General features: G+C 31.0%; 1 protein-coding gene across 6 annotated transcripts in view; it reads left to right on the top strand.

Annotated features, from left to right (window-relative positions):
* The window catches only part of LOC143051847 (uncharacterized), a 44,257-nt gene that overhangs the window by 15,111 nt on the left and 15,096 nt on the right, over window positions 1–14,050 (top strand). For 4 of the 6 annotated variants that reach the window (XM_076224824.1, XM_076224821.1, XM_076224826.1 and 1 more), the window contains 11 exons: window positions 474–500; window positions 1,982–2,070; window positions 2,341–2,511; window positions 4,555–4,734; window positions 5,372–5,603; window positions 7,215–7,416; window positions 7,890–8,074; window positions 8,857–8,937; window positions 10,143–10,223; window positions 11,288–11,302; window positions 13,860–14,017. In XM_076224824.1, the coding sequence (XP_076080939.1) occupies window positions 474–500; window positions 1,982–2,070; window positions 2,341–2,511; window positions 4,555–4,734; window positions 5,372–5,603; window positions 7,215–7,416; window positions 7,890–8,074; window positions 8,857–8,937; window positions 10,143–10,223; window positions 11,288–11,302; window positions 13,860–14,017 (1,421 nt within the window). The remainder of the gene's footprint in view (window positions 1–473; window positions 501–1,981; window positions 2,071–2,340; window positions 2,512–4,554; window positions 4,735–5,371; window positions 5,604–7,214; window positions 7,417–7,889; window positions 8,075–8,856; window positions 8,938–10,142; window positions 10,224–11,287; window positions 11,303–13,859; window positions 14,018–14,050) is intronic. The other 2 variants (XM_076224823.1, XM_076224822.1) reach the window with 2 other exon arrangements.

The raw sequence follows: 14,050 nt of genomic DNA, 5'->3' as shown, positions 1-14,050 counted from the left end.
GACAGCTTTTAGATGATTCTTTTTAGGTGTTAGGCTTTGTATTTGTCCTTATTAGCAAGAAAAAACTATGTGCAGGCGTATTCAATTTTAAAAAATAATGCTCTCTAAGCTTTTTGAAATTTACAAATTTTATTTCAATTATTTCTGTTTATATACAGAAGTGAGAGCTTATCCTACTTAAATCAATTACTTTCTTAACCATTCATGGAATTTCCAATACTTAGATAGAAGCTCATTAATAATCAAAAGACAGAATCAAAAGCAAATTATATAAAAGAATAAGCAATCATGTTTTAGTGATTACCTCTATAATTAACCAAATTTTTCCCTGGGCCCTTCTCTAAATCGGCCTATGATAATGTTCTGTACAACACTATGACTTAAACATTTAAGGAATTGAACATTCTGTCACTGTGTATGTCAGCATGTGCTTGCATGTATTTTCTCATCATTTGCCACCATTGAATTTTTAGATAAGAGTCCAGATATATGTGTCGATGGTAAGTTCCTGCATCCTAATGTCTTTCACCATGTTCACTGTGGGACATCCCTCTATCTTCTAACAGCTGGATTACTTGAGTTTGTACAAAAAAAAAGCCAACGAAGTGAAGTTTGTTATGTGAACCATCCATTTAAAATGTAATATTTGTTATTACTAGTCAATAAAATCATAGGACTGGTTACATACACCTGTTTGATAGCTGGTTGTTATGTTAACAATACTTTTTTTGTTGGCTAATTAATAATATATGTTTGTTCTATTTAAACAGGCAAATATAGTTTTCATGCACTAAGAACATACTCAAATAGTTCAGCTGTAATGGAAAGCTCCTTTCTTTGTTAATTATTAAGATTAATCATTCCATTCCTGATTATTGTGGACTCATCCTGATTCATTTGGTTACAGATTTGATTTGATTTGTGGGATTAGGTGAACCATTTATTTAAGTGTTCGATTTAATTGTAAATTTCCTATAGACTTGTATGGAGAAAAAACCCACAAATTCCTATTTGATGGGTACTCAAGGATCTACAGTGATCAAACTATGATGAAATTTTATATATATTTGCAAACATTTCTTAAATTTAGTGAAATATTTCTAAAGGCTATCTAATAAAAATTCCACCCCTAACATATTTCATGAAAATTTCCTTGTTTTAATGACAAAGCAGCTGTGTTTCTGCATGAACAGTTGTTGTATGATGTTTAGTTTGCATGACTACTCGAATTTTTATTATAACATTGTGCACTGGAACATTTGATAGCTAGAAAGACTAGAATGTTCTTCATGGTATATCCTAGTCTACATGCTCTAGGAGGGGGTATGGCTATATTGCAAATCTGTTGTCTGACTCTTTGTCTAAAATTGAGAATGAAACTGTATGTCCAACAGATATCTTTGTCACTTAAATGAACAGAGTTATTTGCTTAGCAACTTAATAGTTTTTTATGTGAGTACATCCCTTTTTGATGTCTGGGTATACTTAAGTAAAACAATCTTTGATAAATGCCATTAAAATCATGCTCAGCTAATTTAATATGAAATTAGGAGATGTTGCATCATTGCAAATGTAAAAACTATTCTTTTGGTTTTTGTGATTAATGATTATATATATACCAATCATAATTGAGAAAAACTCTTAAGTGATATATCATGTATTTCAAGCAAAGCAAAAAAACATTATATATATATTTTCATCTGAAGCTCAAGTTTTGTAAGAGATTGATTGAGTTTAAAAGTCTTCCTACACTTTCCAAGGTTTGTCCATTCAATTTAGTAGTTTTAATTTTCTACATAAAAAAAATGCCTGTATCTAGTTGGAAATTTGGCAGTTGTACATGTTATCCATTCGTTTGATGTGTTTGAGCTTTTGGTTTTGCTGTTTGATATGGGACTTACTGTTTTGAATATTCTCTGGCTTTTTGTATTTTTGTGATAATTTACTTTTTATTTACCTGTCAATTATTATCTAATTACAGGTAATTGGGTTCCATTAGATGAATATTACTATGGCAAGATGGAAGGTGACCCTACATATGAAGAGGAGAAAGGAGAATTCAGGTTCAAGGTTTGTAGCCATGGTTACAGGGGTAGATTTAATGCTGATTTTAGAAATCCCCAATACAAGATTGAAAAAAAGATTTTATAGCTAAAAAAGAGGGGCAGTCAAACTCATAAATCAAAAATAAACTGACAACGCCATGGCTAAAAAATGAAAAGACAGACAAATACTAGTACACAATACACAACAAGGAAAACTAAATTTTTCTCAAAGATATAGTTTACAATTTTATTATGTATTCTGTTTTGAATGTATTTTATTTCTTTCTCTTTTCAGTGCTGGTATTGTAACAAGATGTTGTACAACAATGTCAAGGCCATGATGCACATTCAAGGTCACATTGACAGCAGTAAACAACAGAATATTGACCTCAGTGACCTTACTCAATGTAAACACTGCTACAAACAATTTGATACACCATTTGAAATGCAGACCCATGTGGATAAGGTTTGTAAATATTTATACTTTGACTTCAGATAAACTTTTGACCTTATTTAAGGATGTACACCTCTGAGGAGCCAAAAATTTCTAGAATTAAACTTTTTTTCTTAACCTGATTTTTGGGTTTATAAGACTGTAACAAAATAATTAATGAAGAAAAAATCATATGGTGGTGCACTTCTTTTTTTGCTACAGCCCTTTGAAAATGCTCAATTTTGATGATTTTCCCATTTTTCATCGATTTTTACCTATTTTGGGGCTATTATCGTGAAAAAAATCACAGTTCCACAATTAAACTTTTTCTCATACTTTCTATAAAGATGAAATGGACCAATCTGAATAAATTTTACTTAAAAAAACTATAGGTAGGTTTTAATATAAGAAAGTTTTATCATATTTTGAGGCTTTTTTGTGTAAAATTTACTATGCTGTCAATTTTGTATTTTTGTGATTTTTCTAAATTTTAAGAACAAAATGCATATTATTTAAGTTTTTTTGTTATAAATGATTGAAAAAATACATTTCTTAGAAATTTGAAAAGACAAAAATGATATGGGATGTACATGGTTCTTGTAAAATCATTTTTTGTACCCCTCACCCATTTTCTCAAAATTTTGGCTAAAAATACTGACTTGTTTGGTGGTAAAATTTAAAAACAGGATTACTCAAAAACCATTCATTGTAAATACACAATTTTTTCACAGAGTTGTGTTTGATTATAACATTTTAAAAATTCATTAATACTTTCCACTTGTATCACATGTGTTGGAAATAATTCAAGAACGAGATTTCAACGAGACTGAATGAGACTGAAAAGTCAGAAGAATACATCCTTAAGGAATGACTGTAATATTTTTTCTGTCTATGAAGAAATAACATAAAAAATGTGGTGCACACTGAATAACGCGCATAGCGGGTTATTTAACAGTGTGCACCACATTTTTTATGTTATTTCGAATAGACAGAAAAAATATTACAGTCATTTCTTATAATTTAATTCTAAATTCCATTTTAAACCGTAGAAAACCATGAAAAAACGTTGATGACGTCACGGTCACATGACTAAATTATGTCTGGGCTCATAACAAAATAACGTCAGCCAATCAGAAGACGCGTTACATCCAAAATTAAATTATACAAATATAACAATAAGGAGTTGTGGTATGATTGCCATTGAGACAATTTCCACCAAAGTTCAAATGAGAGGTTGTAAGCAATTAAAGACAACTATACAGCCTTCAACAATGAGAAAAATCGTTTTCTCTACCGTAGACATAACAAAATTACATTCACTGATTCAGATGCAGCCTGTTGAAGAGTTTTATCATAAAATCTCTAATGTCATTCCTTAAAATTAATAATTGAACTACAGTGAATAATTATTTTATTCGAGGTTACCAATTTTCTTGGTATTGTATGGATGGCTTTATCCATAAATTTAAGAATCCAACGAAATGTAATAACAGTTGTCCAAATCAAGATATGGAAAGATCCAGAAGAAGGTTTGACTCCATAAAAACAAAAATATAAAAAAGAAGATGTGGTATGATTGCCAATGAGACAACTATCCACAAAAGACCAAAATGACACAGACATTAACAACTATAGGTCACCGTATGGCCTTCAACAATGAGCAAAGCCCATACCGCATAGTTAGCTATAAAAGGCCCCAATAAGACAATGTAAAACAGTTCAAACAAGAAAACTAACGGCCTTATTTATGTAAAAAAATGAACGAAAAACAAATATATGTAACACATAAACAAACGACAACCACTGAATGACAGGCTCCCGAAAAGAACTTTTAACAATTTACTTTCAGTTTTAATAAAAAATTAGATTTGATTGATGAAAGTCTGTCTTCTGGTAATGATATGACGAGTTGAAACTTTTCTAGAAAACTACTAAACAGCAAATATTTAATAGTTGCAGTGGGTATGCACTTTTTTTTTTATCTTTCAGACACCTAAATCCTGTTTTCTGAAACTTAATTAAAAGTCATGATTCTTCAAAAAGAAATATATTAACATTTTATTTTAAACTTTTCAGGTACATATGAGCAACACAAATGTCTTGCTATGTCGTATATGTGAACGTGACCATGAGTCTCGCCAGGCACTCACAAACCACATGAGACAAAACCACAATGCTTGTGAGATGCCATATACATGTCAGCTATGTAAATTTAGATCATCTATGTACAGTGATGTTGTCGACCATTTTAAAAAGGTAAAAAGTTAAATAATTGGATACAAATGGAGTACATCACAATGAATGTCAGATATCTTAGGTTCTAGTTTGTCTAACTCAAAGATAATTTCAAAAAGAAGGAAGATAGCTTCATGTGCACATGCTGTTCCTTTTGATGTATTCTACAACTATTGTAAATCAACTACCAAACTGATTTTATGAAACTTGAATATTTAGTCAGTATATACATTCAAAATTTGCACAAGCCACAATTAAACTTTCATTCAGTTATGGTGTTAAAACCATCCTATATAACATGTTTAAAGAATACATGTAGTATTTATAATTTGACAATTCACTTCACACCTTTGATTGAATAGAGAATATTAATTCCTCTAAAGCAAAAATTTCAATAAAAACAGTACAAAGGAAAAGAAAGACGGAAAAAAAGAACCCTAGGCCTATGGGAACTAACTTTAAGGTGGATGGAGGAAAAGAGTTGTGACGCAATGGAAATTATGTTTGATGCATATCTTATTTTTCACCTCGATTACCCGTGTGCTGCCTAAAAATAAAACGCTGTAAATAAATACGATAAATAATATATTCCTGTGAAAATAAAATAATCATTTATATTTGTTTTCCTATGTATATATTCAATTATTTTATATTTCAGAAACACGATAGTTCCCAGCATTTACTGTGTTTATACTGCCTTCGTGCTTTTCTTGTCAAATTTGTCTCCCAAGGTTGGGGCACCACACAGACATATTATGGACATTTGTTAAAACATCAGTCTAAGGCTCAAACTAAAAAATGTGGTCTGTGTAGACTGACATTCTTCAACTCTTCTGAAGTCAAGGCCCATAAACTGAAACATCATGGACCCAATCAGAAGGCAGTGCTAGGTATGATTATACAAAATATTGAGGATAAGTTAATAAAAGAAGCCTGTTATAATTTTAGATTTTGAAAATAGATGTTATTAATAACAGTTAATTCAGAATTTTGTGAAAAAATTGAAAATGGAAACATGTCAAAGAGACATCAACCTCACCAAATAGCAAAAAACATCCTAAGGTTACCAATGGTTCTTCAACACTGTGAGAAAATCACGCTCCTAGAAACAGGCTTCAGGCTTAAATTAAAATATTGTTTGTTTGCCCTTTACCGACTGACCCTATTAATTTGTTCCGCCTGAAAATCTTTAATTTGTATTTACCAATAAGATTTTATTTTATTTTATTTTTTCGTTCCTACCAAAAATCTTATATTTGTGTTTCCTGCTCAATACTTTTTTACCGGAATCCTTGGGTTTTATCTTTTCCATATACGGTCTAGTCCGTTTGGTATCATGTGAGCATTTGACATGAACACTTGCATTTAGAGTTTCAAAGCTTTTGTTTGAAATTGATGTGGAAAGCTTTGAAATCATGATATGATGAACATTTCTGTGTCTTTATACTTGAAGAGCAGGGTTCATTAAAATAAAAGTTTGTCCAATACAAAATTATCAAAGTGTGTACAAATTATTTTGTAAACGGACGTTGTATCCCATGTAGTGATCGCCTTTGGTGATCTGTAGATCAGGATGATTATGTTAACAATGCATTCAAACAACATTGATAAATTATTTATATCTGACATTAACAAAAGGTCTGTAAAGTTGAGAATATTTGGCAGTAAAATTGCCAAGTTTTTCCATACAGATTATTTATAAATCCGATGTAAAATATGTGACAACTGAGTTTCAAGTCTTGTAGCATTTTTATTGGAAACACAGACACACACGAAAATTTAAACACTCTATGGACTTTTTCTATAGTAATGTACATGCCTTCCCGGTCATATTTTACCAGGACAAAGTTATCTCTTACAGAAAATCTTTAGGTCGAGGTAAGCGTACAAGGTACATAGTACAGAATATTAGTGTAAGTTAAAACTCTTAAAAGTTCCAGGCATATAAACGTTGAGAATATGCCGCACAGCTCTATATTTTGATATTTGAAAACAAAATAGTAGTGCATTTGAATTAACTTAACATTCTACATGATTGTACACAAAAGCATTTAAACAATAGCAATACAAACAAAAATGACATCATGCAGGTTTTGTATCTATAAAATAAAATATTATACCTTCCTGTCTACCCATGACAAAAAATGTACCGAGCTAAGTTATATTTGGGAAAGAAAATGAAAATAGTTTACCTACCTACATACCCTGTTTCAAACAATATTTTAATTTAGGCCTCAACTAAACACAAATGTGAACTAGTTCAAAGAAAATGGATGTGGCACTAAACTTCAAACATTTATTTTTTCAAGTTTTGAACAATATCATGATTATTCAAAAGTGTGCAAAAAATATCCAAGAAACGCTGTCAAGACAAATTATGTTAACATTAATTTTAAGTGTTGAGTTTAATCTTTGCAACACTTATCCAATGGCAATTTTCACAATAATATAACCATCACAAAAAATTTTAATTTACAGTAAACAAGTCTGTTTATTTGTAGGAACCTCAGCACACAGCAGCAAACAAGACCAAGTATTAATAAAAGTGCCATCATCATCACACAATCAGCATGGAGTCAAATCTTTAAATGCACCATCTGTTAGTAAAGTCTTGGACTTTGGAGGGACAACGTTTCCAGGAGAGGTCCATTATTATAACTGCTTCGAATGTAAAATGTCCATGGGAACACATGATCATTATAGGTATGTTTTTAGTAAACTCTTGGACTTTGGAGGGACAATATTTCCTCTTTAATAGGAAGGCACTTTGTATACCCCTGCGAAGGCAGAGAAGCATTAAGTCGCACACACCCACCCTCTTCCATCTGTATGTCCCAAAATTGTAATTCATTCCCTAACTTATGTTTGCCTCAACTAAATGTTATGAAACTAATACACAATGCTTATTACCACCAAACACAAATCTAAATTGAACTTGGGTGGCGTCATTATTCCGGATACCAGAGTTAATGTCCCTAAAAAATGGAAAATATGGTAAATTTGCAGTTTCCACACTCTAACCAAATGTTATAAAACTTATACACAATGCTGATTACCACCAAACACAGATCAAGATCGAACAAGTCACTTTTGCTGTACCTTTGTTAAATGAAAAATTGCAGAATTTGCCATAAATTTACACAGTAATATTTTTGTGATGAATTTAAAATTTACAGAAAGTATGTGGAGTGTTCAATGTGTCGATTTGCTACCATCTGCAGTATAGCTTACGCTAATCATATGATGGGATTCCACTCAGGTCAAATGTCAAGTCTTAACCTCAACATTCCGTGGGAACGAAGGATGCCCAAACCTATGTACTGTTTATGTGGCTTCAGTAGTCGCTATGGCAACAAGATTGGTAAGATTGAAATTAAGGTCAAAGGTTATGTCTCAATCTGACATTTGATCAGAAAGAAAAATGCAAGTAATTTTTAACAGCAAATTGAGTAATTTTATCCTTGCTTCTCCAGCTAATTAACAATTTTTTGTTTTAATTCAAGTTCTGTTCAAGCAAACCAACCACTCTATGGCTTTAAGGAGTTTTTGGTCCTCAATGCTTTTCAACTACACACTTTATTTTGCCTTTTTGACTTCTTTGATTCGAGCATCACTGATGAGTCTTTTGTAGAAAAAATGTGCGTCTTGCGCAAAAACCAAATTAAAATCCTGGTATCTATGATGAGTTTATTTATAAGTGTTATTTATTATATTTTATCCCTTCTGTTACAGCTTAACAAAACCATTGTATTTCCTAATGCCAGTTATTTGATCCTTTGATCCTAATCTAAGTTGTCTCCCCTTTTCTGTTACTTAATTTGATTTAATCCTAGCTATTTTTTGTCCTAACCAAAGTTATCTCCCCTTTTCTTTTACTTAATGTATGTTATAATCCTAGCTATTTTCTGTCCTAACCTAAGTTATCTCCCTTTTCTGTTTTCAATTGTTCCATCTTGTGTTCTGTATGAAGAGTTCATGTTATGAGTTATCTCCCCTTTCTGTTACAACTAACCACCTGGTGTTCTGTATGAAGAGTTCGTGTTATAACCTAAGTTATCTCCCCTTTCTGTTACAACTAACCACCTGGTGTTCTGTATGAAGAGTTCGTGTTATAACCTAAGTTATCTCTTCTTTCTGTTATAGCTAACCACCTGGTGTTCTGTATGAAGAGTTCATGTTATGAGAATCGACCAGAGCCTGGAACAGAGTGCTACAGAGAAGAGGGTAATTCTGATATTAACTTATAATTACATAACTAATCAATTAAAAAAAAAGATGAAATTTTTTTTTAATTTAAAATCAAGCAATTATACGGGCGCATTGCTTTGGCATCAATTTTTAAAAAATCTTATCTTTATCTTTGTGATAACTGTTTATTATTATGATCACACAAACGATAGATAGCTTATCATATGCATCATATTTAAAATCATTTAAGTGTACCACTAAACTTGCGAAGCCAGTCTAACAACTGAAAAGGACAGAATTATAACTTTACTATAAGAGTATAATGCTGTGTCTTACAATTTTACTCTTTTTAAATATGTAAGAGAACTGTGTTTGAACATACCTTGTATGGTTTATGATGACTGATTTCTGAGGAATATGTTTTATTATGCAAAAAACAAAACCTATCTGTATCATAAAAATTCTTTTTTTTTTTAATTTTTTTTTTTATCAATTTCTTATATTATTTACCTGCATTTACCTGTATTATTGATGCAAATGAAAGATGTTTTTGGCACAAATGAAATGCCAATTGCCCAAATGCAAAGCATCGAATTATACAATACAATATTCTTTATTTTAGTACCTTTATATGACCCAATGATAGTCATCCTTTCATTTTTGAAATCAATTTGATTCAAAAATTTTCCTTTGAAAAACGGCATGTAAAAAATTATAGTAGTCTCACAGAAAAGTCTTCACGAAAAAAAGTTGTTCAATAAAATGTTACTGGGTAGGAAACATTTGTATTGGTCCTTTTGATTACATGATAAGACTGGTTTGTTATGACTAAGGATTGTTGAAAAGATTGAGCAAAACAAATTACAACAAAATTGCTATAGATAACATGTTGATTTGCATTTCACACAGCACTAATGATATAAAGGAAGCTATCACATATTGGCTCGAATTGAACAGCAAGCTATAAAGGGTCCAAAATGACTAGCCTTTAACAATTCAAACAGGAAAACCAAATGTTGAGTCTAAATAAAAAAAGAGAAACAAGGTACACTTATTAACCACATCAACAAATGACAACCACAGAACAACAGGCTCCTGATTTAGGACAGGTGCAGCTTGAAATATACAATGTATGTTGTGGCAACCTTTTTACACTTACATTGCAAAACAAGGGGGGACTTTTACTTAATTAAATTATTCATTTGAAACTGATCAATATTGATATTTATTTATCTTTATAGAAGAAGAGGACCCTCGACATAAACCAGGAGCCTCATTACTGGATGCATTAGGTCTAGTGAAGAGGAGGACCATTACTCCTAGTAAGTATTACAATCAGGATAGAGTATAGGTCCTTTTAGATTTTGAAAAAAACTGAGGGCTGTTCCAATAAAACATGGCACCAAGGAAGGCACTTTAAAAATGGGGTTACAACCCATACTGGCAAATTCAAATTCCTTCATATTTTCTCTATGCAAAAACATAGAAGAGATTTAGAAGTGTCTTCCATGGCTCCTATGAATATTTTATAGAACCGCCTTAATTCAGATTATGACATTTAAGTTCAATTTTCCTACCAATTGAATTTATATATTTTATCGTCTGTAAAAGAGATGTACCATAACACCAAATGAGTTTTAATTTAAGGATTTTTTCTTTTAAATAAAGATATATTTATATATATCATAGAAATACAACTTTTTTAACAATTTTTTTTCAATTTTTTAGACTGAAATACAAGGGTAGATAACTCAAAAGAATTTAATTTTGCAATGGATGACATTGTATAGTTTTTAAGAAGCAATAACATAAAGCACATTCATCCAATTTTTCTTTATTTTGATTTTTTGAAAATATTTAAAGAAAGCTAGCTGAAAATTTATGAATATCAATAATGTTGTCATTTTTATAAATTTCCTGTTTACAAAAAACTAAGGATTTTCTTATCCAGGCATAGATTACCTTAGCTGTATTTGGCACAACTTTTTGGAATTTTAGATCCTCATTGCTCTTCAACTTTGTACTTGTTTGGCTTTATAAATATTTTGATATGAGTGTCACTGATGAGTCCTATGTAGACGAAATGAGTGTCTGGCATACTAAATTATAATTCTGGTACTTTTGATAATTATTAATAACTAGCCTTCAATTTCTAAGATACAAAATAATGGTTTTGACCCTGATTTCACAGTTTACACAACTTATGCTTCAACAATTTTTGAAAAAGAATGAAATCAGATATGAGGCATATGGAATTGAAATATTTATGCATCAATCTTTTTAACCCAAACGACATCTACAAGTATTCTATGACATGATCTGGACTGCTACCATGTTCTTTTTTCATCTTTTTATAATTAACCCTGTTAACTGTATTTGTCTGTAGGATCTGGGGAAGGAGGTAAGATCAGCAGCTTCTGTGCGTTTGTGTGAATGTATTTTCATTAATAAATCATAGATTTAAAGCGCACTGATTAATGGGCCGTCTCAAAAACAGTTTTGTTTTATTCTAATCCAAGTGGAAGTGTAAGACAGAAGTTGATGCTACATAAACAAAAAGTTGGATTTTTGTAACATTTAACTTTTAATTTGAAAGATAAAATCCACAAGTTATACATGTGAAATTTTATTTATTCTGGACAAAATAATTACAGTTATAAATAATGAGATGGTCCCCAAAGCTTTGCTTTTGCTTATATCATGTATATATTAATGTACAAGTATGCACAACTTTTGATATTGTAATGTGTAGCCAGCATGCTGAATGCATTTACATTTGTTGTAATCCTTTGCTGTGTGCACAACTCTTTTGGTGTAACATGTATAAGCAGATGCTTATCACAAATTTTCCAGGATATGCATAAAATATTTGCCACTGGATATTACCGTTAGCAAAGAAAATCAATTATTGTTTGAAAATGAAGGGATAAGTAAATGAAACACATTAAGACTAAAAGAAAAGGACCAGCACTTATCTTCTTGTTTAGTTTCCTCAATTTTCCATGGAGCAAAACCTTGCACCTTATTTCAAGTTTTAAGTGTAAGATGGCCCCTAGCATCATGTATCATTTATTCAAACCTTTCTTAAATGATGACCTATGGTTTGAAGATATACACAAATGCTTGGTGATATCATAATATGCTTCACTATGTATGCTGGAAGCTTTAAGTACAGAAGTTAAAAGATTAATAAACCCTTTGTGCAATAAAATTGACTATGGATGTTAGTTTTGTTTCTTAAACCGTTTTTTTTTTCTGAGCAAGACTTTTTTCCTGAGTGGCCAATTTTTATGTATTGATGTTCAGGATTTAATCTTTTTTTTTGTAGTTCAAGCATATTTATTTATAGTGGATTGGGAAACAAGTTTTGCAACTTATATTAATCCCTTACCACTTTGCGTTTTTTTTTTTGTATTTTTATGTCAGACATAACATTTGTAGTCCTATTCAAATTTTCTGTAATCAGAAATAATTGAACATTAATTATGAGCTGCGAGTGTACTTTTAATTTTAATTTTGAAACGCTTGTTGTCTTTTCCATAATAAAAATGATTAAATTAAGCATGCTTATTATTTATATGATTATTAGCTGAGTGCTTTGATAGTTTTTATTACAAACGCTTGAGCTTGTCATGACATAAATATGTCAATATTACTGAAGTGCTGCTTATATACATTAAACAGTTCAAGAACACATTGGAACTTCTTGCATCTGTATTATTGTAATTGATGTACTAGGCTTACCTTTAATCATGTTTATTCTATTCTTTTTGATACAAAAAAAGGATATTAAATTAATTTGTTGTAATTGTTTACTTCAAAATTTCTTAAGGTGGTACCTAACACTGCAGTGAGATAACTCTGTAAAATCAGCTAAACATTTTAATTACGGTGTGTTGTTAAGGGAAAATTAAGCTTTTCAAAGATAAAAATAAGTTTTTGTCAAACTGCTATATAACCAGTGTAATTTTTCTGATAAAACGGTTGGTTCAAATTTTTTGAAATTTTTATATTTTTTTCAAAGGGTCAAAGTAAATACTTTGTCAAAATTTTAAGAAAATCAAACGAGCCAAATTAATTTTAGTTAAAGTGTTGGGTACCACCTTAAGTTTGAATAAGATCCGCAACTGTCTAAGAGCTGTCATAATCATATTATCTTAACAAAAAACACATAAGAAAATAAAAATTAAAAGAGAAGCTGACAGCCTGACAGCCTGACACACAAAGGTACTCAAAACACAACATAAAAAACCACAACTGAGTAACATGAACTTCACTAAAAACTAGAAGTGATCTCAGGTATTCTGGAAGTGTAAGCAGATTCTGCTCCACATATGGCACCTGTCATATGTTGCTCAAAAGGTGTCAGAGCTACACTCAAACTGGTAGTCAAGTATATATTACTAATTAGTATTGGGGGGGGGAGAAAGTAAAACTATTGTTGTGGACAAATATACTATTCCTAAAGTATTAAAAATGATACAAAAAACTTTAAATCCTACCAATTGAATAGTTTTGGTAGTTCTCTGAATTTTGCCCAAGTATTGTAGATGCATAAAACAGAATAAAGAGTAATATCAAATAAGTAATCATTGATTTAAGAATATGTGTTCCGTGTTAACAAATAATACCAAAAGTTTCCTTGTAACATATGATGTACACTAAATCTTGGGGATTTGGTCAATTCTACCAGCCAATGGTGGGAGTGAGCACAAAGTGGACCAAAAACTATATGGCAATCGAAAAACACATGCCATTTCTGTTCATTTTACATTGAACATACAAGTCGTGTCTGAGTTCAGTTTTTTCAATCAAATATCTTTTTTCAAAATCTGAGATTAAATTTCTGTAATCAAGAGAAGTTCTGTCCATTGTAGTCAGTTATAATTGACTAATTCCACTTGACCTATAATGTACTGGTACCTTTAAAATTAAATGTATATATATGTATTTTACAGTGTACCCTAAATCAGCTGAGACTTCCCCTGTAGAAGACAGCAAACCAGGTCCATGGGATCCAGCCTATGTACCACCAGAACTCCAGGGCTCACAGAACAGGAAGACCGTCAAGTTAAAGGACACTATTACACCTTCTAAACATTCAATCTATAGAGGGGTAAGAAAATGTTCCTCCTTTTAATAGCAAGAA

This window comes from Mytilus galloprovincialis, chromosome 11, assembly GCF_965363235.1.
Source record: "Mytilus galloprovincialis chromosome 11, xbMytGall1.hap1.1, whole genome shotgun sequence".
NCBI classification, from domain to species: domain Eukaryota; kingdom Metazoa; phylum Mollusca; class Bivalvia; order Mytilida; family Mytilidae; genus Mytilus; species Mytilus galloprovincialis.
The sequence above is the reverse complement of the archived record's forward strand: the minus strand, read 5'-3'. Positions and strand labels throughout refer to the sequence as shown.